Source organism: Rhinolophus ferrumequinum, chromosome 22 (genome assembly GCF_004115265.2).
Source record: "Rhinolophus ferrumequinum isolate MPI-CBG mRhiFer1 chromosome 22, mRhiFer1_v1.p, whole genome shotgun sequence".
In the NCBI taxonomy this organism is placed as follows: domain Eukaryota; kingdom Metazoa; phylum Chordata; class Mammalia; order Chiroptera; family Rhinolophidae; genus Rhinolophus; species Rhinolophus ferrumequinum.
The window spans coordinates 1934873-1960000 of record NC_046305.1 but is presented as its reverse complement, the minus strand read 5'-3'; the positions used below and the strand labels follow the sequence as shown (position 1 = coordinate 1960000).

The 25128-nt window shown below is 42.9% G+C and overlaps 2 protein-coding genes and 1 non-coding gene across 16 annotated transcripts in view; 2 read left to right on the top strand and 1 right to left on the bottom strand.

Moving 5' to 3' along the window:
• Nucleotides 1-12388, top strand: part of ZNF184 (zinc finger protein 184) — a 12987-nt gene extending 599 nt beyond the window's left edge. The window contains exons 2-5 of the mRNA XM_033093850.1: nucleotides 3889-3956; nucleotides 5820-5946; nucleotides 6302-6397; nucleotides 9885-12388. Of these exons, the coding sequence (XP_032949741.1) occupies nucleotides 3889-3956; nucleotides 5820-5946; nucleotides 6302-6397; nucleotides 9885-11842 (2249 nt within the window). The 3' untranslated portion in view covers nucleotides 11843-12388. The remainder of the gene's footprint in view (nucleotides 1-3888; nucleotides 3957-5819; nucleotides 5947-6301; nucleotides 6398-9884) is intronic.
• Nucleotides 1-24121, bottom strand: part of ZNF391 (zinc finger protein 391) — a 24695-nt gene extending 574 nt beyond the window's left edge. Inside the window, exons 1-4 of one of the 14 annotated variants that reach the window (XR_004421686.1) lie at nucleotides 23371-23492; nucleotides 19059-20514; nucleotides 8731-8910; nucleotides 8057-8634 (exon numbers count right to left, since the gene is read on the bottom strand). Coding sequence is in view for 5 of the 14 variants with exons in the window: in XM_033093899.1 (XP_032949790.1) it covers nucleotides 17231-18271 (1041 nt within the window). In the remaining 9 variants the exon portion in view is untranslated. The other 13 variants (XR_004421689.1, XM_033093899.1, XM_033093900.1 and 10 more) reach the window with 13 other exon arrangements.
• On the top strand, nucleotides 7247-7357 carry LOC117015501 (small nucleolar RNA SNORD22). The gene has a single exon (XR_004421734.1). It is a non-coding gene; the product is annotated as a small nucleolar RNA SNORD22 (small nucleolar RNA).
• Nucleotides 24122-25128: the final 1007 nt, after the last annotated feature.

Genomic DNA, 25128 nt, shown 5'->3' with positions numbered 1-25128 from the left:
CATTTCCTTTAACCTTTGCTCTGATCTTAGTCCTTAGTCCCCAATAGCAAGAGATTGCTCTCCCCCCTGCCCCACACACACTGCTGTCCTTCAAATATGTGAAATCAGCTGTTAGAACTCCTACTCACAAATTGTTTTCTTTAAAAAATAGCCTCAGTTCCTTTGATGGGTGTTCATGGGATATATGTAGACCTCTTCTCTGAAAACTCTATTGTATGACAGCATGCTTCTTACAACGCATTGCCGAAAACTAAACACAGATCAGGGGATGTGCTCTGAAAAATACCTGAAAGTATGATGTACTGCTTCTTTCATTTGGATTATACTTTGGCTCTTTAGCATCAGATTGTAATGTATTTGCTTTAAAAAAAAATTAGCGATATTATGCTTAAACCTACATCTTTTTTATACATAAATTGCAGTGAACTAGATTCACGCCATCTTTGTGTAATAGAATTGTTTTTCATCCTTAATATCAGGACTTCACATTTATGATTGTTCCTTTTTTTTTAGCCAAGTGTTCGTTTAACAGAACACTTAAGAATCTTAATTTAGTTATTTACTGTTTTAACTGTCCTTTCCAACTTGATTTCAACTAGTGTATTTCATGAATATTTTGTTCCTTCCTACATGTCATTGAACAGGTCAAGGATAAGGGCAGAGCCCTGTGACATGTCACTTTAGCCTTCCCTCTGCATTTCATTGTCTTTACAATCTTTAAGTATGACTGTGCAGTCAGGTTTGGTTTAACCTATTATTATACAGTCTTTTTTCTTCCATTTCTTTAATATATTAGAAGTTTTAACATTATTTATGTAGGTTGAGCTATATCTTATATTTGTTCTCAATTATTTATTTTTTAAGAGTGCAAAGAATCTCTGTTTTATTTCTTATAGCTGCCTGTGTATCTACAATGATCTCAAAACACTTTTTAATTAAAGAATCAACATTTTCATCATATTACTAGTGAATAATTGGAAATTGTAATAAAAATAACTCCATTTACAGTAGCATTCAAAATATGAAACAGGAACATGTCTAAAATGTTCAAGATTTGTACACAGAAAACACTGCTGGAACTTTTTTTCCAGCTTTACTGAGATATACTTGACGCATAATATTTTGTAAGTTTAAGTTGTCCAACGGGATGATTTGATACACGTATATGTTGCAAAATGATCACCACAATTAGGTTAACACATCTGTCACCTCACATATTTGGTTTGTGTGTGTGTGTGTCTGTGTGGTGAGAACATTTAAGATTGACTCTCATAGCAACTTTTAAGTATATAATATAGTGTTGTTAACTAAAGTCATCATGCTGTACATTAGATACCCAGAACTAATTTCTAACTGGGAGTTCGTACCGTTTGACCAACATCTCCCCATTTTCCCCACTACCCCAGCCCCTGGAAATCATCATTGTACTCTGTTTCTATGCATTCAGCTTTTTAGATTACACATATAAGTGAGATCTTGCAATATTTGTCTTCCTGTCTTATTTCCTTTCACATAATTTCCCTTCAAGGTCCATCAGTGTCGCAAATGGCAGGATTTCCTTCTATTTTATAGCTGGAATGTTCCATTTTTATGTGTGTGTGTGTATATGTGTGTACATATATGTATATATACACACTGTTGGTGGGAATGTTAATTGGTATACCCACTATGGAAAACAATACATAGTTTTCTCAAGAAATTAAACATAGAACTACCATGTGATCCAGCAGTCCTGCTTCTGGGTATATATTCAAAGGAAATGAAATCACTATCTCAGAAAGACATATGCAGCCCTGTGTTCATCGCAGCATTATTTACAATAGCCAAGACATGGAAGCAACCTAAATGTCCATCAATGGATGAACTGATAAAGAAAATGTGCTGTATACATATATATAGTTCCATGTGGCTGCACGAGTTTACAATCCCAGCAGTAGTGCACAAGGGTTCCCTTTTCTCCACATCCTCACCAACACTTACCTATCTTTTTGATGAGCCCCTTTTCATGTACCTGTTGGCCATCTGTATGCCTTCTTTGGAAATTTTCTATTCGGATCCTCTGTGCGTTTTAAAATCGGATTATTTGTTTCTGTGCTCTTGAGCTACATGTGTTCCTTATATATTTTGCGTATTAACCCTTTATCAGATATACATATAATTTGCAGGTATTTTCTCCCATACCTTGCCTTTTCATTTTGTTGCTGGTTTCTTTTGCTGTGCTGAAGCTTTTCAGTTTGATGTACTCCAACTTGTTGGTTTTTGCTTTTGTTGCTATGCTTTTGGTGTCATATTGAAAAAAATCATTGCTAAGACCAATGTCAAGAAGCTTTTCCCCTATTTTCTTTTAGGAGTTTAACATTGTTTAAGTCTTTAATTCATTTCAAGTTAATTTTCATGTTGGTGTAAAATACGGGTTCTTTTGCAGATTTTTTTTTTGTTATTGTATAGAAACACCTACTTTTTATACGTTGACTTTGTACTTTGCAACTTTACTGAATTTGTTGATTAGTTCTAACAGTTTTTGTTGTTTTACTGGTGGAGTCTTTAGTATATTCTGCACTTCTGTTATACCTCTTCCCTTTTGATTTGGATGCCTTTTATTTATTGTTCTTGCCTAATTGCTATGGCTGGGATTTGCAGTGCTATGCTGAATAGATGGTGAGAGTGGGCACCCTCCTTGCTTCTGACCTTAAAGGAAAAGCTTTGAACCTTTCATCATTGAGTATATTAGCTGTGGGCTTGTCACATATGGTGTTTATTATGTTGAGGTACATTCCTCCTATACCAGTTTGTTGAGAATTTTTATAATGAAAGGATGTTGGACTTTGTCACATGCTTTTTCTGCATCTATCAAGATGATCATATGAACTTTATCTTTTATTTTGTTAATGTGGCATATCACATTTATTGATTTGGATATATTGAACCATCCTTGCATCCCAGGGATAAATCCTACTTGATGATGGTGTATGATTCATTTAATGTTCTGTTGAATTTAGCTTACTCACATTTTGTTGAGAATTTTTTCATCTCAGTTCATCAGAGATATTGGCCTGTAGTTTTTTTCTTCCTTGTAGTGTTCTTTTCTGGCTTGGTATCACGGTAATGCTGGCTTCATAAAATGAGTTTGGGAGTGTTCCCTCTTCAGTTTTTTGGAAGAGCTTGTGAAGAAAAGGTAGTAGCTCTTCTTAACAATGTTTTGTAAAATTCACCAGTGAAACCATTTGGTCCTGAGCTTGTCTTTGTTGGAGGTGTTTGATTACTGATTCAATCTCCTTACTCCTACTGGTCTGTTTAGATTTTGTTTCTTCATGATTCAGTCTAGTAGGTTGTATGTTTATGAATTTATCCATTTCTCCTAGGTTATCAAATTTGTTGATGTATGACTGTCCAATTATAATCCATTATATTTCTCAATATTCTTGCCAGCAGTTATGTTACCATATCTATTTAATTTTAGATATTCTGTTAGGTAGTATAAGTAGTATACATTATTGTGATATTTAATTTGCGTTAATAGCAAAGTTTCAAAGGGACTATGAAGACTTTTGGAAAGTAGTCTGATTATTTATATTTTCTGTGTTGCAGAGGAGGCAGCAGAAATATTTTGCCTCACTTAGTGGGAGCACAGATTGAGTTGTATGATCCATATGACTGTCAGTATCTAGAAAAAACTGGGAATCCTAAAGTAATGCTTCACCTTCTGAGTCTGCCAACGAAAGTACCAGGGTCCTAGTCACAGTTATGCTGATCTTTTTTGGAATCTGAGAATTTTTTAAAATGGCACAATTTCTGTTACTTTCAAATGGAAAAATAGATGGATTTTATGGATTGCTGGGAGCAGCTAAGTTGGACAGGACTCATTATGGTTTTTCCTTTCCACCCTAGATCTGTCCTCTCCAGCATCTGTGCTTCCCCAAGGGGGACATACTCTACTCCCATCAGCCAGTTTTCAGGTAAGTTGGGATTTTCTGAAATGCCATGTCAGTCCTTAGAGTAGGATTGTATATTCTTTTGCTGTGGTTGGGGTATGTTTACCCAAAAACCAATGTTGGCAATTCACTCCGGGCTCCCATCTGCCTGGTGACCTTCCTTCCTCATTGTGCCTCCCCAGCCTAATTCATGCACTCACCACATACCTCTTGCTTATCTTGCCATGCTCCAGTGATGAGAGTACAAAACTTGATCCTTTTCTTGAATAGACCAAATTATTGCTAAAAAACAGAACAGGAAAATATTTTAAAAAGTGAAATGAGTGCCCTGGAAAATAAAGAATGAAAACCATGTGGTCTGGAGGGCCACATTCATGGAGGATGTGGAATTTGCATTACCTCTGAACGAATGGGTGACATTTGGATATTTGAACAAGTGAGGTGGGAGGGCTGGGGTGGATTCCAGGTATGGAAAGGATTATGAGCAAATGTTCTCAAGTAAGAATTAGCAGGTGTCACATAGGATTCAGAACAATTTGGAGATGGTTTATTTTGGAAAATGGTAAACAAATGGTTGAATAAGATCGGAACATGAAAGGTCTTGAATATCTAGATGAGAAGTTGAAGGCTTTATTCTGTAGGCCATTAGTGATCCGTTAATGGTTTTTGAGAAGGAAATTGATGTGATGCTGCTTCATGAAAAACCAATAACTAATTGAAAACGTATACAAAAATGTAACAGTCATTCCAGTCAACCCAAGCCTTCCTTTAATCAGGCTCCTTCTTTTTGGACTTTCCCCCCTACTTCTATCCTGTCCCACAACTTAATCGTGTGGTCGCAGTTCTTCCCACTTTCAGCTCAAATCCTTCTGGTATCACTATTGTTTACTGAGGGATATTGAGACAATAAACTGTACGGATTTAAAGTGTATAGCTTGGTAAGTTTTGACATGTATATACACGCATGAAATCATCACCACAACCAAGAACCAAGATAATGAACATATCCACAGCCAGAGAACATGTTTTGTGTTACTTGAGTCCTTTTGAATTTATTCAGACTTATTCTTTTGCCCAAAATATGGTCTGTCTTGATAAACGATCAGTGAACACTTGAAAAGATTGTATATTTTGCTGTTGTCAAGTGGAGTGTTCTGTGAACGTGTTAGATTTCTGTTGTTGCTGTAACTAATGACCACAAGCTCAGTAGCTTAAATCAACACATTTGTTATCTTAGCGTTTTAGAGGTCAGAACAGGTTGGCAGGACTGTCTTCTTCTGAAGGCTCTAGGGCCCAGTCTGTTCCCTTGCCTTTTCCAGCTTCGAGAGGCTGCCTGCATTCTCGGGTTTGTGTCCATGTCCTCCATCTTCAAAGTCATCAGTGGGGCATCTTCACGCCTCCCTCTCTGTCTGACTCTGACTTGTGTTCTCTCTTCACATCTGCTCTGACTCTGTTCCAACTTTCTTGTCTCCCTGTTACAAAGACTGAGTACATTGAGCCCACTCACAGAACCCAGGATAATTTCCCCATCTCAGTCCTTCACCTGGTCACATCAATACAGTCTCCTACCATGTTAGGTAACGGTTGCACGGGTATCAGGGATTAGGATGTGGGCGTCTTGGGCTGGGACATCGTTCTATACACCACAGATGTCTGTCTGGCCAAGTTTGTAGATAGTGTTGTTCAAGTGCTCCATATATTTATTGATTTTTCTGTCTATTTGTTTTATCAATTACTGTGACAGGGATATTGAAATTTGGGGCCATTATTCTGCAAATTTGTCTACTTTCCTTGTACTTTTCTCAGCACTTTCTGTCCGTATTGCTCACTTCACCCCTTTCCTAGGTAAAGCTTTATGGCTAAGCAGAAATGTGTTTGGTTTTTCAGGAGTCAGTGACCTTCAAGGATGTGATAGTGGACTTTACCCAGGAAGAATGGAGACAGCTGGATCCGGTACAGAGAGATTTATTCAGGGATGTGACATTGGAAAATTATACACACCTGGTCTCTATAGGTGAGGTGACTCTCTGAGTTAATACCTGGGGTATAGGGGAGGAGGAGAGTTCTCTCCTTCTTAGGCGAGTTTTGCCTCTAAGTTAAGGAAGAAACCAAAAATTCCTGAATTTTGAAAGGCTTTGAGGTTTCTTGCCTAGTAAGTAGGCGGACAGACTAATAATTTTTCTGAACCCAAATCAGTTCCCAAATTATACAGTGTCTGGGAGTTATGGCATGGAAGCCGCTATGCTATTTGTTCCCGTCAAGTTGGTCCTACACATCCTGTCCTCTAGACAATGGTGACACTGAATTCTGATACGGCGCTTCTCCCTTACTACAGATGGTTACCTTTTTTTTCCCTCTCCCATGAGCAGGACTCCAGGTTTCCAAACCGGATGTAATCTCCCACCTAGAGCAAGGGACAGAGCCATGGACTGTGGAGCCAGGCATTCCAGTAGGTGGCGTTGCAGGTAAGTGATGATCCCCGCTGATGAGTGTCATTAACTCTAACCACCAGCTGATAGGAGGGCTTTCTGTCTGATACGTAGATGTTCCTGCTTCCTGTGAAGAACTGGGAGGCCATCTGGATCCCCTGTGCTTTGTCAGAACATTAACTGCCTCGATGCTTATTCTGTCAAACCTTGCAGAGACGGTATCCTTCTGTTGTTTGTAAAGGTGGCATCCTGATCTGGACTCTGGATTCCATCGTTTCCCAACTCCTTTGGGATCCTGAACTTATAATTAGCACCTCACTTTTCAGCCCTTACAGGCTTTGTCACTAGTACTTTCAAACAGAAACAGAGAACGTGAAACCCAAGTACTTTTACTCAGCTCTGTTCATCCAGTTGGCTGCCATCCAGTCTGCCTCCTCGCTTTCCCTACCAAGCTCTCCACAAGCTCTGTGCCTTTCCTAAGCTCAGTGTGTAGCTTTGAATACTGTCATTTGGTCAGAGTAGAAATTATAAATTACTTTCTTGTAAACCATTGATTCCCAAACTGCACAGAGAGACCTCTTCAAAGAGCAGGCCCTGGAAAAATACGCAAAGGTAGTCACTCTGGGGAAGGGATAAAACTCCAGAATGACTAAGGTGGGAGTGGGGTGTTTTCCTGTGGGGAGAAAAAAAGTGTGCTGTGTTCAAATTTGGGAAGTGCTGGATTAGCTAAAATTTTAGCAAGTTTCTTAGTGGAGGATCACTCAGAGGGTTTTTCTTTTTTTTAAACATGTAGTAGGGCATTATGAATTTCCAATAGTGCTGCACAGAATGTAATATTTCTCCCCCAACCATGAGTCCATTTTTTTTTTTTTTTTTTTACTACTGTACCTTTAAAGTCTTTCTCTTAGAATATGCTGTCATGAGCCTGTCAAGGTGAACCCACTGGGGCTGGCTGGGGGAGAAGAGGGAAGTTTGTTCCAGAAAGAACTGAGGGATCATAAGGATTTTGAAAAATGGGAAAGGAAGGATTAAATCACTTGTTCAAACATCAAATATTTTTTCTAGGTATAAAGAAAAAACAAAGTATGTAAAATGGAATCTCTTTGTTGACACCAAAACGGGAATTTTCAAGTCATTTCTTGTACAATCTACCTATTCAAATTAACATACAGTCATTTCAGTCTGTCTAAAGTCTTTTCTTTAAGGAAAAAAAGAATATGGTTTCATGGAACATAATTCAGAAAATTAATATTTTTTAATATGAGCTTTATTTATGATTACAGTTTATTAATCCATGGAAAAAACAAGTTGTCAAGTTTTACTACAAATTAAAAATGAAGTTTTAAAAAAATCCCAACTTGAGCAGGTAGAAAATAATTTTAAAGTATTTACATACATACTAAAAAAACCTAGGGTTTTTTTTAAAAAACACTTTAGCCAATACCAAAAACAAACTTATTTAGGTAAAACTAATAAAACACACATATTGCGTAGATAATACACAGTTCCAGTGACCCAGTCAGTGGGCAGAAGACAGTTACTTGAAGTATTTGGCTCCATTCTTGTTTACGTTTTGTTGCTGGAATGTGACCTGATGATGACACTCTTGGCTCGGTTCTGCCCTCGGTCCTGCCCTCTTAGCTCGTGACTTGGCTGCTTTCATCTCTGTAAATGTGACGTACAGTTTCATGTACAGGTAATTGAAGTTGTGACAGTACCTCCACTGAGGTGGCCACAGGCCCTGGGCCCTGTCTACATCATTTCCCTCTCTTTCTTACCATCTTCTGTAGGCTTTCCTGTGGCCTGGCCATGGAGAATCGTGACCGTATGCTGTCCTACTGGCCCATGTTGTTTTGTAGCCTGGTTGGCAGCACACTCAGTTATCTCTCCATGCAGAGGGGTGTTGGAAGACTAGTCAATGTCCATAGACTCTGCATGTAGTAAAGTGGGAATTGCAGTTCCCTCTGGTGCTGTTCAATCTGGCCTTCTGGAACTTTCTCCAGTCCTTCATTCTTTGCCCACCCCTGATATTCTGATAACTTTGTACTTATTGCATGGAAGACACGACAGTGTGGATGACATCGGTTACAGTCTGTTGCACGTTTATTGTCTAACTGGAATCCCAGCCAGGACTGGAGATCAGCTGCTCCCACGGCTTTTTCTCCTTTAACAGCACCAGACGCCCTGGTCTCCAGTCCTTCATTGTGAAGTGCTTCTAGGAAGTAATCTTTGTGGCCGTCTGCTATACAAATATATCTTTCTTGGTACCGCTCCTGTTAATGAAAACATATCCACTTCTTATAATGAACAATTGGCTGTTCCCTAAAACCTGTGTTGCTTTCATTACCCTCTCCCTGCTGGAGAAGTACCGATATCATGAGGCTGCCTGTGCTTACGTAGGCTTCACCGTTCCCCATGGTGCCAGGTGGGGCAGGATGGTGGCAGCTCTGGGTCTGTGCCTCACTGCTCATGCTTGTGGTGATGGTGGTGGTGACAGTGACTGGGCTGGCAGCACAGGACGCAGGTTCTCTGAGGTCTGCTGTACCCTCCTGTCATCAGTGCAACGAAGAAATGCGGTTTTAATGCAGCCTGTTTTCTTTACTGAACCTCCCAGCGTTGACGACCCTGCTTTGTTCAGTTGTCATCTTTCTTGTCTTGGGACAAGATGGACTACCCCAGAGTAGAAAGTAGAGTAAGATAACACTGCTTCTGATTTCCTACTTTTCTTTTTGTTTATTCTATTCTTTTGTTCATTTGCTGATAAACTTTTTTTCATCAGTATATTTTATTCATCCCGTTACCCTTCACATCCATCTCTTCTTTTCTCACATATCTTCGTATGGCTTCAGCTATTCTTTTCTTTCCTTTTTTGAGCTGATATTTCCTATGCTGTATTTGAATATCTTGGTTATTCTGCTACCTTTGGCATCTTCCACCCCCACAAACTCCACTGTAGTCTCCATTTCTCTTCCCAATTCTCAGAGTGCCTAGAACTTGTTGTTTTCCTCCCCTTAAATTATTTCCTTTACTGTTTATAACATTCCCATTTTTAGCACTGATACGACTATTCCTTTAATGTTCAGGATAAAAACCATGTAACCTTGGCCAGGTATTTTTTGTTTGTGCTGTCTTCAATTCACAGTTCTTGGATTTTTGTTTTGTTGTTCATTGGCAAGGAATCTCAGTTTAGCTTGTCTCCTCTAGATTCAGTCCATCTATGTCCCCTCTTAGCCATCTCTGTGTCGCCTTTTTAAATTAACTATCACCTTAAATGGAGTTCCCTGACTGGTTCTTATAAATTATCTATGAAATTGAATCACATGCTCTCTTGATATTTTTATCTTTTATTTATTTATCTTTCTCCTTAGGTACTTCCAAATTTCTCCGCAGATAATAGGGCTATCTTTTAACATTCTCAGAATCTCCTGAGTGCTTTATATTTAGTTTCATTAGGTCATTCCCACAACAGCAGTTTTTTTCCCTACTCTATTCAGAGAACAGTGGCATTTTCTTTTTCTTTCAGACTGGGAGACAAGCCCAGAAAATAGAGTATCAGTCCCAGAGCTGGACATTTCTGAAGAAGAGCCAGCTCCAGAGGCAGTAGTGGAGAAACACAGAAGCCCCGATCGTCGGAGTTCTGACTTCTCAGAAACGTGGGTGTCAAAAGGCAGTCTAGAAAGGCAGCCAGCAAACGAACAGACACTGACTGGGGAAATAAAAATAACCGCAAAGAGGGTGCCCATTTTGGAGGGAGACCGTGTAAATTTTGACTTTGAAAAAAGCATCAATATTAATTCAGACCTTGTACCACAAGAAATATCTCCGGAAGAGACCTCTGTTAAAACAGGCATCAAACAGAATTTAAACACAGTTAAAAAAGAGAAATCTTGTAAGTGCAACGAATGTGGGAAAGCTTTTAGTTATTGCTCAGCGCTTATTCGCCATCAGAGAACACATACTGGAGAAAAACCCTACAAATGTAATGAGTGTGAGAAAGCCTTCAGCCGGAGCGAAAACCTTATTAACCATCAAAGAATTCACACTGGAGATAAACCATATAAATGTGATCAGTGTGGAAAAGGCTTCATTGAGGGTCCATCTCTTACTCAACATCAGAGAATTCACACTGGAGAAAAACCGTATAAGTGTGACGAGTGTGGGAAAGCCTTTAGTCAGAGGACCCATCTTGTTCAGCATCAGAGAATTCATACTGGTGAGAAACCATATACTTGTAATGAATGTGGAAAAGCCTTTAGCCAGAGAGGCCACTTTATGGAACATCAGAAAATTCATACAGGAGAAAAACCTTTTAAATGTGATGAATGTGATAAAACATTCACCAGGAGCACTCACCTTACTCAACATCAAAAAATTCATACTGGAGAGAAAACCTATAAATGCAATGAATGTGGGAAGGCCTTCAATGGGCCTTCCACATTCATCCGCCATCATATGATTCATACTGGTGAAAAACCGTATGAATGCAGTGAATGTGGGAAAGCTTTCAGTCAGCACTCAAACCTAACTCAGCATCAGAAAACGCACACTGGGGAGAAACCTTACGATTGTGCTGAATGTGGAAAATCCTTTAGTTATTGGTCATCCCTTGCTCAACATCTGAAAATTCATACTGGAGAAAAACCATACAAATGCAATGAATGTGGGAAGGCCTTCAGTTACTGCTCATCCCTGACTCAGCATCGGAGAATTCACACCAGAGAAAAGCCCTTTGAATGTAGTGAATGTGGGAAGGCTTTCAGTTACCTCTCAAACCTTAATCAACATCAGAAGACTCACACCCAAGAGAAAGCTTATGAATGTAAAGAATGTGGGAAAGCCTTTATTCGGAGTTCATCGCTTGCTAAACACGAAAGAATTCATACTGGCGAGAAACCGTATCAATGTCATGAATGTGGGAAAACCTTCAGTTATGGTTCATCCCTTATTCAGCACAGGAAAATACATACTGGAGAAAGACCCTACAAGTGTAGTGAGTGTGGAAGAGCCTTCAATCAGAACATACACCTTACGCAGCATAAGAGAATTCACACGGGAGCAAAGCCTTACGAGTGTGCCGAGTGTGGCAAAACCTTTCGACATTGTTCATCTCTTGCTCAACATCAAAAAACGCACACAGAGGAAAAACCTTACCAGTGTAATAAATGTGAAAAGTCTTTTAGCCAGAGCTCCCATCTGACTCAGCATCAAAGAATTCACACTGGAGAGAAGCCGTATAAGTGCAATGAATGTGACAAAGCCTTCAGTCGGAGCACTCACCTGACGGAACACCAGAACACTCACACTGGGGAGAAGCCGTACAACTGTAATGAATGCAGGAAGGCTTTCAGCCAGAGCACGTACCTCATTCAGCACCAAAGAGTGCACTCGGGAGAGAAGCCCTTCGGATGTGACGATTGTGGGAAAGCCTTCAGATACCGTTCTGCTCTCAGCAAACACGAGAGGCTGCACCCTGGCATCTGACGGTTCTAGGAGCATCATAAGCATTGGTGGCGCAGTTCCTTGAGTCTGCCCTCTGTTAGGCACTGAAAGGTCCCAGCAGATCGAGGCCTATTGAAACCATTTTAACTGTGCTGTCAGCTATAGAGTAGAAAGTGCGTTGGCCTGAAGTAACCCGTTTTGTTAAGCAACTTTGTCACATTGGGAAATTCAACTGCTTCAAGCCTTACTTCCCTCTGAAATGGATTTGGAGTAGATGATTTCAAAGGGCATTTGGAATTTTATGCTGTTTTGTTTATTCACAGTATATTCTTGACTAGGGTTATTACACATCAGATTTTGCTGTGTTGCTTCTAGAGTGTATATTTATGCATGTTTTGCTAATAGAAAGCATTTGTGCTTCAATAACTAAACTGGAGATCCTTTATGCTCCCGTTCTAATGCGTTTAAGTTGTTTATGTAACTGGTTCCTAATAAAAGGAATTATAAAATACCCTCACGTTAAGAGTTCAGTAACATAATGGATTAATTCATTACAAGTATCATACTTTTCTATGACTTTCTCTTCTAGTATGTTTTAACATTGTAGTTGATTACAACTGCAGAGATTCTCTTTTACAACTTAAACAAGTGTTATTTAACCCCATTTGCATAGTGGAATTACTTTGAGCACTTTCTAAAGTCTACTGCCAAGCCCCACCCCCACAGACTGTAATTTAATTGGCGTAAGGGGTAGGACTCAGATGTCAGCATATATTTTTTAACTCCTCATCGTGTTTCATGTATAAAATAAGGGGTAACCAAAGGCTTAACTGTTAATTTTGTTAGGGATGATAGTAGCATATGTAAGAAAAATTGTCCATGGAGTTTAGAAATGCATAATGAAATATCTAGGGATGAAATTATGTAATGTCTCAGTTTCATTTAAAATAGCTCAGCAAAAGAATAAAATGAAGAAAAAGGGGACTAATAAAGAAAATGTGGCAAAATTTTAATTATTGAGTCCTGGCAATGGGCATATGGGAGTTCATTATACTGTTCTCTAATTTTTTGTATGTTTTAAATTTGTCATAATTTTTAATAAGTGAACATTGTTTTTATCAAATTATTTCCTAGAGAACAAGTTTAAAATAGATTTGACTTGTTTTATGTCTTAGAGATAAAAACTAAAAAACACTTATAAAAGTGTAAACAAAAGTTCCAGAAAGAAATTAAAAGTTTATTCTGATATGATTTGCAGAGAACATAGCCTTCTGCACAAACTGGAAACAGGCTCTGAGAATGGCACAGGATTTTTAAAATGCAAATTGTAAGGGATAAACTGTTAGGGAAACAAAGTCATAAATTTATATAATTTATTTTTTGATTGCAGGCAGCAACTGGACCCTCAGTTCAGCTGGCTCAGTAGTCAGCAAGTGGGGTCATGAGATAGGAACAAAGAGTAATGTATGCGTAAGCGTTTATCAATGTCCTGCTCTCAGTTCAGTCTGCAGAACAGAGTTTGGGTCACACAGTTTTAGTACAGAGTGTTGCTTATCAATTTACAGAGAAAGCAAGGTCATGCCTTGTGAACAGCCATAGTTTAAGTCACCAAAAATCCAAATGTGAGGTGACAAATTCTGATATTTAAGGTCTTACACATCCCCAGGAGGTATGGACTGGGGGTCTTGGTTGCCCCCCAGCCCTTTCCTTAAATTTGATCCTCTCACTGCCCCTCCTTTCAATCTCTTCCCTTTCCTTTCACAGCCAGATTTTTTTTTTTCACAGCCAGATTTTAAAAGCCATGTGTTAGGAAAGAAAAGACAAAAGGTGGGAGGATAGCTACAGCTTTGATAGAAGGTAAAAGTTAAATTATCACCAGCTGCTGCCTCCATCTCCCAAAACTACATAAAAAGCCAACAGCTAGGAATTGGGCCAGAGGGCTTCCTCAGCAACACGACTTCAGACACCCAGGACTCCTGACCATCTGCAGTCCTTTTTCTGTCTTTGTTAAAAATATTTTCCCCCTTTCCTTCTGCCTTCCCCCACCCGCCGCCCGGTTCAAGCCATTGTTTCTCAGTCTAGTTGTGTAGGACACAGCTCCCTGGCCTGTGCTGATATGAGCTTTGCGCTACCTCCGGCTGAGGCAGTCGCCAGTCATCGGTCGGCCGCGCACCGGCAGCTCTCGCTCGTGGCAGCACACAACAGCTCACGCCACCCTGCAGCTGCTCGTAGCAGCCCAGATCCAGGGAAAGCTTTGTTCACCATCTTAGCTGTAGAGGGTGCAGCTCACTGGCCCGTGTGGGAATCGAACCGGTGCCTTTGGCATTAGGAGCACGGTGCTCCAACTGCCTGAGCCACCGGGCTGGCCCCTGATTGTTAAAAATATTAAGCCAACACTTTCTGATTAGTTCGCAAGAACAACTTAAATCATACTAGGAAAGACAAAATCACTAGCAGAATTTCAACACAAACCTTGGCATGAAAATTGAGGAGTACTGAGCCAGTGTTGCCAAGAATGCACACTCTTCATTAAAACCAAGTATTAAATTGAATTTAGTCAGATCTCCAAATTGTGTATCAAAAAGCATTAAAAGAATGTTAAAACAGAGCATAGTCACGGTTTTCTATCACTAAAACTTCATTGCAGAACAAACCAGCAGATGTGAAGCTACTGGCACAGCTCCCCTGCTGCACACGCTACTGACACCTTTGCTCACTTTGCGCCACTCCATTTGCATTCACGTCCCTTCTCCGGAGGTAAATCGAGAACCAGAATCCATAGCTAAAAATATAGCAAACGACTGCTTTAAAAAGAGAAGAAACAACAGCGGGTCCAGGGAGTTTGGCCTTGGGCTCACGTGCTTCTGGCCCTTTGGCCCATTTTGCCCGGGTGCCTGATCCTTCCCCCCCACCCCGACAGTGGGAAAAGTGGGGTTTGGGGGCAGCCACATGGGGAAACGGTACACACAGTCATTGCCCTCCTGCCTCTCCCCCTGCAAGGCCCACGCTGAGTGCCTGCGAGTGGCCCTGAGTGAAGAGGGCAACACTTAGATGTTCGTAAGTGTGGGCTGTCACAGTGACATGGGCTGTATTGGAAGACCCTTTCTCCTTATAGCTGACCAACCTTCCCTTCCGGAAATCCCAACTCACTATTAGGAAAGCATTACTGTCCTTAAGGAATGGACATTTTCCCCTCCAAATACAATGTACACAATGACCATCTCACTCCGTTTCCAGAATCCTGTTTGCATCTCCAAATGAACAATCGACTGCATACCCTAATTTGTCCAGCTCTTGACTTTCTAGGCCTTCTTCTTTCTCTAATGCTGATAGGTTTTTGCTTTTCTATTTTATCATTTCTTGTAAGCAGTCATTTTTGACACATGATAGAGTTACAATAAAATAGGTGGCTATTACCTATTAAAGTAGTTAAAATATCTTTTAACTTATTTGATTGTGATCCTAGTTTTTCATTTCTCGTAATGGATTTACAGAGCCTGCAAGAGATGAAATGAAAAGCTACAGATGTGAAGCGTAGAATCATCATAATTAGCATTTATTGAGCACTTACTATACATCAGGCATTGTTTTCAAAACTTTACATGAATAAACTCACAACAGTTTCATGAAGTGGAAAGCCAAGAGGCCAGGAGCTCTATCCCAGGACTCTAAAGGAGTTAGTCCCAAGTGTTAACATAATTCAAGGTAGGACCAAAAGGACCAAAATATTTATGACATTATCTCACCACTCAAAAGAATAAAGGGACTTCACTCTTAAACCCTCCTGGTTTAGATTAAAACTAGAGCCCAGGACTGCATTGTTCTCTGTATTGAGGCTTCTACAAGATTTAGGACAATTTCTAACTTCCAAAAGCTTATGGATAAAAGCACGTGAAAGAACCAGAGAACAGAATAAGAAAGTGCAAAAATAAGAATGAAAACTTCCACTACCAAGGACTTCTAAGAAACTGGGGGACAGAGTATGTCACAGAGGAGGCAGGGCCTTTTATCAAGTAGGACATGTCCGAAAAGAAGCCAGTGTGAGGAGAGGGTGCAGTCGAGACAAAAGAGTGGCCTGCCTTCGGGTACTAAGGAGCAATGGAAAGTAAGAAACCAGATCCATCCAACTGTGGAAGGCCTTGAAGTGAAAGCTTGAGTTTCTCCTGGGGACAGTTTCTGAACAAAGTGGTAGTTGAGTTAGGCAGCTAAAGACAGGGAGACGGCATCAGCAATGTGTTTAGTACTCTACGTCCAAACTACGAGGACTTGCCAGCAGAAGTAGGAATGGAGAGAAAGACATCAACTATTGAGCTGTTTCAAATAAAGTCCAGCAGACTGATCACCTGGGATAAAGAGGAGCCGGTAAGCGACAATCACAGGGTGTTTCATGACCACGAGCACTTTGTGACATTTTTCAGGGGCCTACAGTAAGGCTTCGGTCTTCAAGAAGCTGACGGACCCACTGAATAACCAAGCAATGTAACCCAATGACATAAGATTATCCTGGCCAACATTGCCCAAAGTCACAGAGCTCATCACCGTCAATCAGAGACATGCTGGGAGGTAGGAAAAGTGTGGGTCAGTACAGAATCATGGATCCCAGAAGCTCAACTGTTAAGGCATAAGAGTGGCCAAAAGGGCCAATTCTGCAACTGTCAAGTAGGAAAAGGACTGATACATAGATACTGAGTTTCTCCTGGAAAAGATCAGTTTTACAAGACTGGTGAGACTCAGAACCAGAGGGTACAAGGGTCATGAAGTCTGTAAACAAAAGAAAAGTTTTAAAAATACGACATCATTTTTACCTCAAGATAATGGAGGAACTAAATGTTTGTAAGAGTTTTAGGACACTCTTCATAAGGATGAGATAATACAACATGAGGATTAATTAGGCACATTACAACTAGGGGTTATACTTTGAGGAAAATAGGCTACAGCAAGAAAGAGAGGAAAGGAGGAAGAGAAAAGTCTGTCCTTTTAAGTCTAGAGGCTGAATTTGCCTCAACACTATTATTCCCAGGCTAGTGGGAAGCTTTGTCTTGTTCTAAGTCCAGCTCCTCCTCCTCTATTACTGGAACCAGCAAGCATGAGGATTTCCTCCCTAAGTCAAGGGGCTGATGTGGTTGGGAAGCAGAGCATTCGGTGGGTGTTCTGGGACCCAAGCCCCACAAAGGGAAATGCAAGGTGTCAAGTAGCAGTAGACTCTAAGGTTGCAGCCCTCCAGAATAGACCGATGTTAGGTTTTTGAAGTCCACTGTGTATGGGTCACCCATTTGAGCATTTAGTTCAGAAAAAGGAAGGCATGCTAGTTTGAAACTGGCTTATAGGTAGCTAGTAGGGAAGGAAAATTCAGAAACGTTTCTATTTTCTTTTCAGCTGCAGGAGGTGATGCGATGTGCTCTTGTGCTAATATCGATGAAAACCCAGATATTACTCCTTTGTGTGAAGCTGCTGATGTCTGATGAGCGTTGAGCTCTGGCTGAAGGCTTTCCCACAGTCGTTACACTTGTAAGGCTTCTCTCCAGTGTGAGTTCTCTGGTGAATAGCAAGGGAGGAGCTCCGGCCAAAGCCCTTCCCACACTCTCTGCACTCGTGCGGCTTTTCCCCAGTGTGGAGTCTCTGATGTTCAGTGAGGGATGAGCCCCGGGTAAACACTTTCCCACAGTCCCTGCACTCATAGGGGTTCTCCCCCGTGTGTGTTCTCTGATGTTCACTGAGGGATGAGACCCAGCTGAAAGTTTTTCCACATGCACTGCACTGATAGGGGTTCTCTCCTGTGTGTATCCGTTGATGCTGAATTATGGTTGAACGGTCGCTGAAGGCTTTCCCACATTCAGTACATTTGTAAGGTTTTTCTTGAGTATGAGTTCGCTGATGTTGACTAAGGTTTGTGCTTCGGCTGAAGGCTTTTCCACATTCACTACATTCATATGGTTTTTCTCCGGTGTGGATCCTCTGGTGGAGACCAAGGTGGGTACTCCGGCTGAAAGCTTTCCCACACTCATTGCACTCATACGGTTTCTCTCCGGTGTGTGTTCTTTGATGTTCAATCAGATGTGTACTTCGGCTAAAAGTTTTCCCACATTCATTGCATGCAAAAGGCTTTTTTCCACCATGAATTCTACTGTGGACAAAAAGGTCAGATTGGTAACTAAAGGCTTTCCCACATTCTCTGCATTTACAAGGTTTCTTTAGTGGGAAGAGTTTTTGGTGTTTCGTTAAATCTGAATTACGTTTGGAGTTTTCCCCAGATGTGGGAGATCTAGCCCCCTTTGGAATTTTCCGCTGTGTGTTAAGTTTTGAGCTAAGAGTAAGTTCACTGGATTCTGGGCCTCTCTCCCCAGTGAAAATCTCCTTGAGAGTTATTGACATGTTTCTGATCACTGTTTTCTCAAAACAAGATTTCTTCTGTCTAGGACATTTTGTCTGCTTTGATAGCTGGCCCTCACTTTTACAGGTGTCTTCATTCATAGGACCTTGGGCACTATTCCCTCTGAGGCTTTCCACTGCTGCCCTGATAACTGTAGTTCTTCAGAAACAGCCTGATTGGTATTGAGGTATTGGTTCAGTTCAGAGCTCCCTATCTGAAAGACATTTAAAGTGCAACTGTCACCTGTGTGTAGGGTGGAGAGCAAGGAATATAAACCAGCAGAAAAAAAGACAACTGATTTGCAATTCATACACGTTAGCAACATATATGGGGAGGAAATATAAAAGGGACAGTGGAAGAGAAGTGAGTAAGGCCAGAAGAGATACCAGGCAGAGTTTTTACAGGACTTGGTGAGCAGAGACATCCAGAAATATGGCAAGGTGAGAGGGGAATATGCTGAGCCAGGAAAATGCAAATGAGCAGGTATACCAGCTGACGTGTTGAGTGGGGATTACAAAAGTAAAATGAGATGCTAGTTACAGTCAGTGAGAGATAGGAAGGGATTCAAGGAGCAGAGACTCAAATGTGGAAAAGCACACAGTGAGGACAACTCTGTCCAGCAGGATGCAACCATTTCCTTGGCAATGGGAGAGAACAAAGTTTCAGAAATACTAACCCTTCTTCCAACTGATGCAGGTGTTCTTCTAAACAGGTCTACAATCACCGACTGCCAGAGGTTTACCAGAGCTTAACACAGAGTTCCCCTAGGTCAACTCACTCACTTGACAGACATAAAACTGGCTGAGTCACTTGTCACCCAGCCAATTGCAAGAGCTTAGACAAGAACTCACGTCTCCTAATTGTTGGTATTTTCATGATGCCACTCACCTAGACAGGCATTTTTGGTCACTCCCCTCTCAGCTCCCTAAGATCCAGGATCGATCATTGTTCTTCCTCCAACTGGGTGATCACGTGCAGTTCACATGCTGGGGTTCCTGCTGGTGGCAAATGACAGACAGAGGCTACTGGTGCTGGGGACACAGGGCCACTTGGCTCAATCTTAACGTTCTTAGCTATAGGAAAGGAGGTGTGGACTTTCACAGAGGGGCTGCAGAAAGTGGGTGTCTGAAGGGGCTGAGAAAAGCTGTGCACGGACTGTCAAACTCAGTTGTGGAACTTGTTACCAGATACCTGGTTCTGCCTCAGACCTAGTAAGTACCATGAGACCTAGTAGGTACTCAGGACTTGTACTGAGTAAGTTCATATGACTTGACAAGTTGAATTGAACAGAAGAACCTTAGAAACACATTCTGGGTAGCAGAGTGCAGTTCACATGGGTAGCCTGGAAAATGTGCTAGCTGGGACCAGCCTCCCAGCCAACATTCTTCTCACAACAGGAGAGTATAAAATATAAGCTCAGCTTCCCACAGGACAGCTTCCTTCTACCAGAAGGCCCAGCACCTCCTAAGGATCTCAAGGTCCCCAAGTATTAGGTAGCCAGCATTCCCAGATGACTCCTGTTAAAAAGCTGCCCCCACATTCACACTGCTGGGCACCAAGCCATCTGCTTGTGTCCCCAGGGCCAAAGTGGTTCTTACACTGGCCTCATAGGAAGGAGTGGTACCAAGGCCCTCTCCTGGAATGAGGACCTACGCCAAGGGTCAGCAGAGCATCCTGGCTCCGGTAACGTTTCTGCTGGGAAAATGGGCAGATATGGGTATCCGTGCCTTTCTTGCCCTTCTCTGGACACTGTTTCCCCACTAAAGCCTTTCCTTTAAACCTCTCTTGTAAGTTTATCCGGAGCCCATGAGAAGGGCAGCAACAAGCTGTAAACAGTCCCCCTAAACACAGAGAGCCTCTGGGGCAGGAGTTGGTCTTGTGTCACAGGTCCTTCCTGCTCACAGTGGGGTCTTCCCGGGTGCAAAGATGAACCTGCCACAGACTCATCAGGAAACCAGGTGTGGAGAAGCTCAGGAGCTATGTGGTGATACTGTCTGGGTCCGGCTCTGCCAATGACATGCCTTTCAGCTGCAAACAGAACAAAGATCCCCACCACTGGGTTCACTGAGGAGTCAGTTTCTCATTTATTTAGGATCTTGCAGGAAAATCCAGCTGCACACTTCACGTGTGAACACTCCTCAGTAGGAACTGCCTTCGTGCTGGGCTGGCCAGCCCACACTTCAGCCCAGATCCTGCGCTACTCCATCGTCAAGGCACTGCTCTCTCATTGCAGCACTACCACCTCCTAGGGAGAGTTCTGGGAATCTGTGAGGGTTTTCTTGGCTGTAGTGTTGACTGGATGGTGCTGTTAGAATTTACTGGGGGCCAGTGGTGATGGACATTCCTGCAAAAAAACCAATGTCTCTTATCCTGTCAGATTTTTTTAAAAAGCTGTTAACAGTTACCTCATGCTAAACCCAATACTACTTTACATATAAATACAAAGTACTTTGCACAGCTTTGCTACGCATTGGAAAGTTGAGGAAATTTACTTCCTTTGTGTTTTATTAGGAAACGTTCATTATTTCTGTAAAATCAAAGTATTCACAGCATTAGATTCACAGATGTGACATTTGTGTCTCAGTCTGCAGTTGCAGCTGTTGTAAGCACAGTGATTCTATGAACAGCTGCAAGCATCTATTTCACCCGAGCATTTCCACACCAATATACATATTACTCTATATAGATGCTTTTTCTTTCTCCTTCACATTACAGTTAAGATGATAAATTGATATTTTGGAAATTATATCTATAGGTAGTTAATAGTTACAAATTTTATTTCAGAATAGTAAAGGGGATGGTAGGTCTGAAGGGTAGAGAAATACTTCTCTAGCACAATGAAACGAAAGTACTGACAGTCTGTGAAAGATGGACAGTGGGTCTCTCAGTAGGTAAGTTGCAAAGCTTCTGAAGCCTCCAAAGCAAAAGTCCTCATCCTCCAAAAAAGTCCTTGAAGACCCAAGGACACCCACACTGCCATCAAGGTGATGTGGGAGCAATGGGGATGCTACAATCGTGGGGTATAATTGCATTATTACATATTACAGTCCATCCTGGAGAAGAGGTATATTGTTGAGAAAATGTTTAGGTTTTCAGAGGCAAAGGGAAACCAGGAAGATATGAAATTTGAAGATCTTTGTAAATTCTCACACTAGAACCACTGAAACACAGGATACCTAAAAGTAGGGAGAATATCCTTAACAGAGAAAGAACTAGGACAGAGTTCAAAGGAGATAGCCAATTTGAAGTTCAGCGTTCACTTTCATGCTTATTAATGTCTGGATGATTGGTAAAATGTGCCAATTTGATATGATTATCTGTAATTCAAGAAATGTACATCTAGTGCACAGTGTAAGAGTCCCCAAATGTACCTGTTTTTGCATTTCAAATGAGCTCATGACCTGTATAACTAACTGTATTGTGCATTAACTGTTTGTGTATGTGACACATGTGATAGACACACATGAACCCCACTGGGGGAAGTGTCTACATTAACAAAAGGAACCCAACTTGGAGGTGCAGCCTCTGGGAAAGACCCTTCTTTGGGTCTTTTCTTTTGGGTCTGCCTATTCTAAGCATTTGACAAATACTGACCTGTTTATGCCTTGCAACAGTGAGAGGGGTACTGTCGTTATTCCACAAAGGAAGAATTTGAGTACAGAAAGGTTCGGGAGCTTGGCCCAAGGCCAAGTAATAAATCCTAGGCTCAAACTCACCATACGGTACTTACTGCTTCTCAACAAGCAAAGAAAGGGCATTTGAACCACACTTTCCTTTCCTGTGGCCCCTAAATGGCCAAGAAACTAAACTCCTCCGACCCCAGGATACCAGCACAACTTTGACTCCACAGTGACATGGAGGCTTAGAGAGTGACCCTCAGAGGCTGCAACAAATCCCAACCACGCTATGTAACCTAAGGATTAAAACTTCGGTCCCCACTAAAGTGCCACTACAGTGGGAGTGGCATCTTTGGCATGAATCAGTGAAACATCAGTTAGAGGCCACGTGGTGTAAGCATTTACTAAGTAGTCTGGGTTTGGGTCATAGCTCTGTTGCTAGCTATAGAAAAACCAGGAGAAATAACCAATTTGGTCTTCCGTCCCCTAGAGCAGCTGGCTGCAGCCTGGAGCCATTGCGCAAGCGCAATGGAATCAGCGGGCGTTCAGCCCTGGGAGAGAGATGATCAAGTCCGCCCCAGGCCTAACAAAGATGGTCTTCAGACAAATGTTCTTGGAAATTGGCTCAGTGGATAGTCAACTACCAACCATCATCATCATCAGGACCGTTATCCAATAAAGGCTGCTATTCATAGGCTCTGCAACTAAAGGTAGGTTGTCATGCAGGGACTCTGGTCTGGCTCCCCGCATAAGAACGCAGGACATGGTGAGGCCAAAAAGGAACACCCACAGATAGGGGAGTCATACCACTATATTCTCAATGGCGGCTGGTCCAGACACAAAAGCAAACATCCGCTAGTACCCCAACAAGGAGTCTTCCTGCACCCCAGTGTCGCTGGCTGCCAGGGGAGACACAGGAAGTGGGATCCACACCATCGCAATCCGGCGTCTCATTCTCTGCCTGCCAACCAACCAAGGCAGCCGCAGGCAGTTATATCAGTGGCTAACTGACTAACTGTTTACAGCTCATGGCCAACTAGCCACAGCTGACGGCCATCTACTTCCCGAGCCAGCACCTTTCCATGTGAGGCCAGGGCCTGGAAACTGCTCTCTGGGACTCTGTCCCCACAAAGGTACTTTATCTCTGTGCCTCGATTTCCTGAGCTGTAACGCGGGATTGATAACAGTATCTCTGGTGGGGTTAATACGAGGATTACACGAGTCACTGTGGGTTAAAACTCTGGGTACAGTGCCTGGCACGCGGCCAGCACCTGCAAACAGCCGGGGCACAGAAGCCCTCCTCGCCCGGCCGGAGGGGACCGGAACGCATCTCCCGGGGCGCCCCGGAGACCAGCACACGCTGTCAGTGCAGCGGAGCCGCGCCCGCCCACCCGCCAGGGAGCGCACCGCGCGCAGACCCCCACGCAGCCGCAGAGGCGCCTCCGGGACGACCCACGGCCAGCCCACCCGGGCCCCCTCGCCCGTCTTCCCCCAGGAGCCGAGTGTTTCCGCGAAACCACGTCCCAGAGCCTCCAGGCCCACCCCGCCCGGCCCCGGCGCAGAGCCCTGCGCGCCTCACTCACCCGCCGCCTCCCGCCGAGCGTCCGGACCCACGCCCGGAGGACCGGCGCTTGGACGGAACCTGAGTGCGCCGGCCGTGCGGAAGCCGGAAGGATTAACGGGAAACCCTGCGCGGACCCGCTGTCCTGTGCTTACCCAGCGTCCCGGGGTCACGGTCACTGTTGACGCTCTTCACTCGGGCCCCTGGTCATTCCTCCGCGGTGTGCACGCCAACCAATGCCCATCAGCCGCGTGGACTGATTCTCCAGGCGCAGACGACGCGTTAAAGAACAGAGACCGTAGGGGGCCTGGGCGCACACCAGCCGGCGCGCGTCTGCACCTGCGCGGAGAGCCCCACCGCCGGCGGTGCTGAGACTCTCCCGCCCGGTGAGATGGGAAGCTGGGGCTGGAGGCCCAACAAGCGCGTCTTCGGAGCACCTGGAGACCGAAGTACATGCTACAAAGCGTAGCCCAGACTAGGCTTTATAAAGAGCGTACCTGGAGAGCTAGTCAAATACAGGTTCCCAGGCTCCGCACTCAGAGACCGACCCATCATCGCTCTGAGGTCCCAGTATTTTCAACCTGCATCTCAGGCAATTCTGTTGTAGATGGGCCGCAGACCGTTTTTGGAGAAACAGGCCTCTTTGCATAGTCGAGGTGCTTACATGCAATCAAATGCAGGACATTTCTCAAATTCTATCAAGCGACATAAAGATGAATAAAATAAGGATCCTACTGTAATCCAGTAGATTAAAAAAAACCCCACACTTTTCTACCGCTGATTTTAATACACGGTAGTGTAGTTGGACGGAGCGCAGTAATATTTGCTCTGGGAGTTAAGAGGGGAGAGAACCTAGGGGCTGAAACACATTGAGTGGTTTGGCTTAGGGAAGATTTAACTGAAAGCATAGCAGAGTGCAACGTTGAACAAAGTCCGTGAGCAAGCTAGAAGAGTGGAAGTCATGTGCAAAGCTGTGAAATTGGCACGTGATAGCTGTGTGCAAGTACCCTAGAATAATCCGGTTTACTGAGGTATGTGTAGAGCAGGATCCAAATAAATCTAGAAGGGACCTGGAGACCATCTAATTTTATCGTTTCTGTTGTATTTATAATTATATCTTCAAATTGTAGTAAAATATACAGAACAAAGTTACCATTCACACACAAGGGTGAGTTATTGTGGGGACAGAGCCAGGAGTGCAGTTTCCAGGCTCTCAGCCTCACGTGGAAAGGTGCTCACTCGGGTAGTAAATGGCCATCGACTGTGATCAAATGGCTATCAGTTGTGGCTAGTTGGCCGTCAGCTGTAGCCAGTGAGCCATGGGCCACTAATTTAACTGCCGTGGCTACGCGAGCAGAAAAGAGAGGCTAGCAAGAAGATGGTGGCTGGCGAGTGCGGATTGCAGAGCAGTGGATGACAGGTTGCGGATACTGTGTCTCCTGCTTCCTGTGTCTCCAACCCAGCCGTCAGTGAGACTATAGTGATATGACTCCCCTAGCTATGGCTCTGCTGATGTTCCTTTTTGGCCTCACCATATCCTGCATTCTTATGTGGGGAGCGGGACTAGAGACCCTGCATGCCATCCCGCATGACACCCTGCATGACAGTTATAATGGACTTGCTACACAAGCTTTGAGAAAAGCTTGGACTTAAGGCAGTGGTCTTTAAACTTTCTGAATTGATGTATCCTTCTAAGAACCTATGACAGTCATAGACTTTCTGACCAGAAAAATGTATGACAAAGTCACCCAATTGTGTGAACAGTTACAAAATAAATACA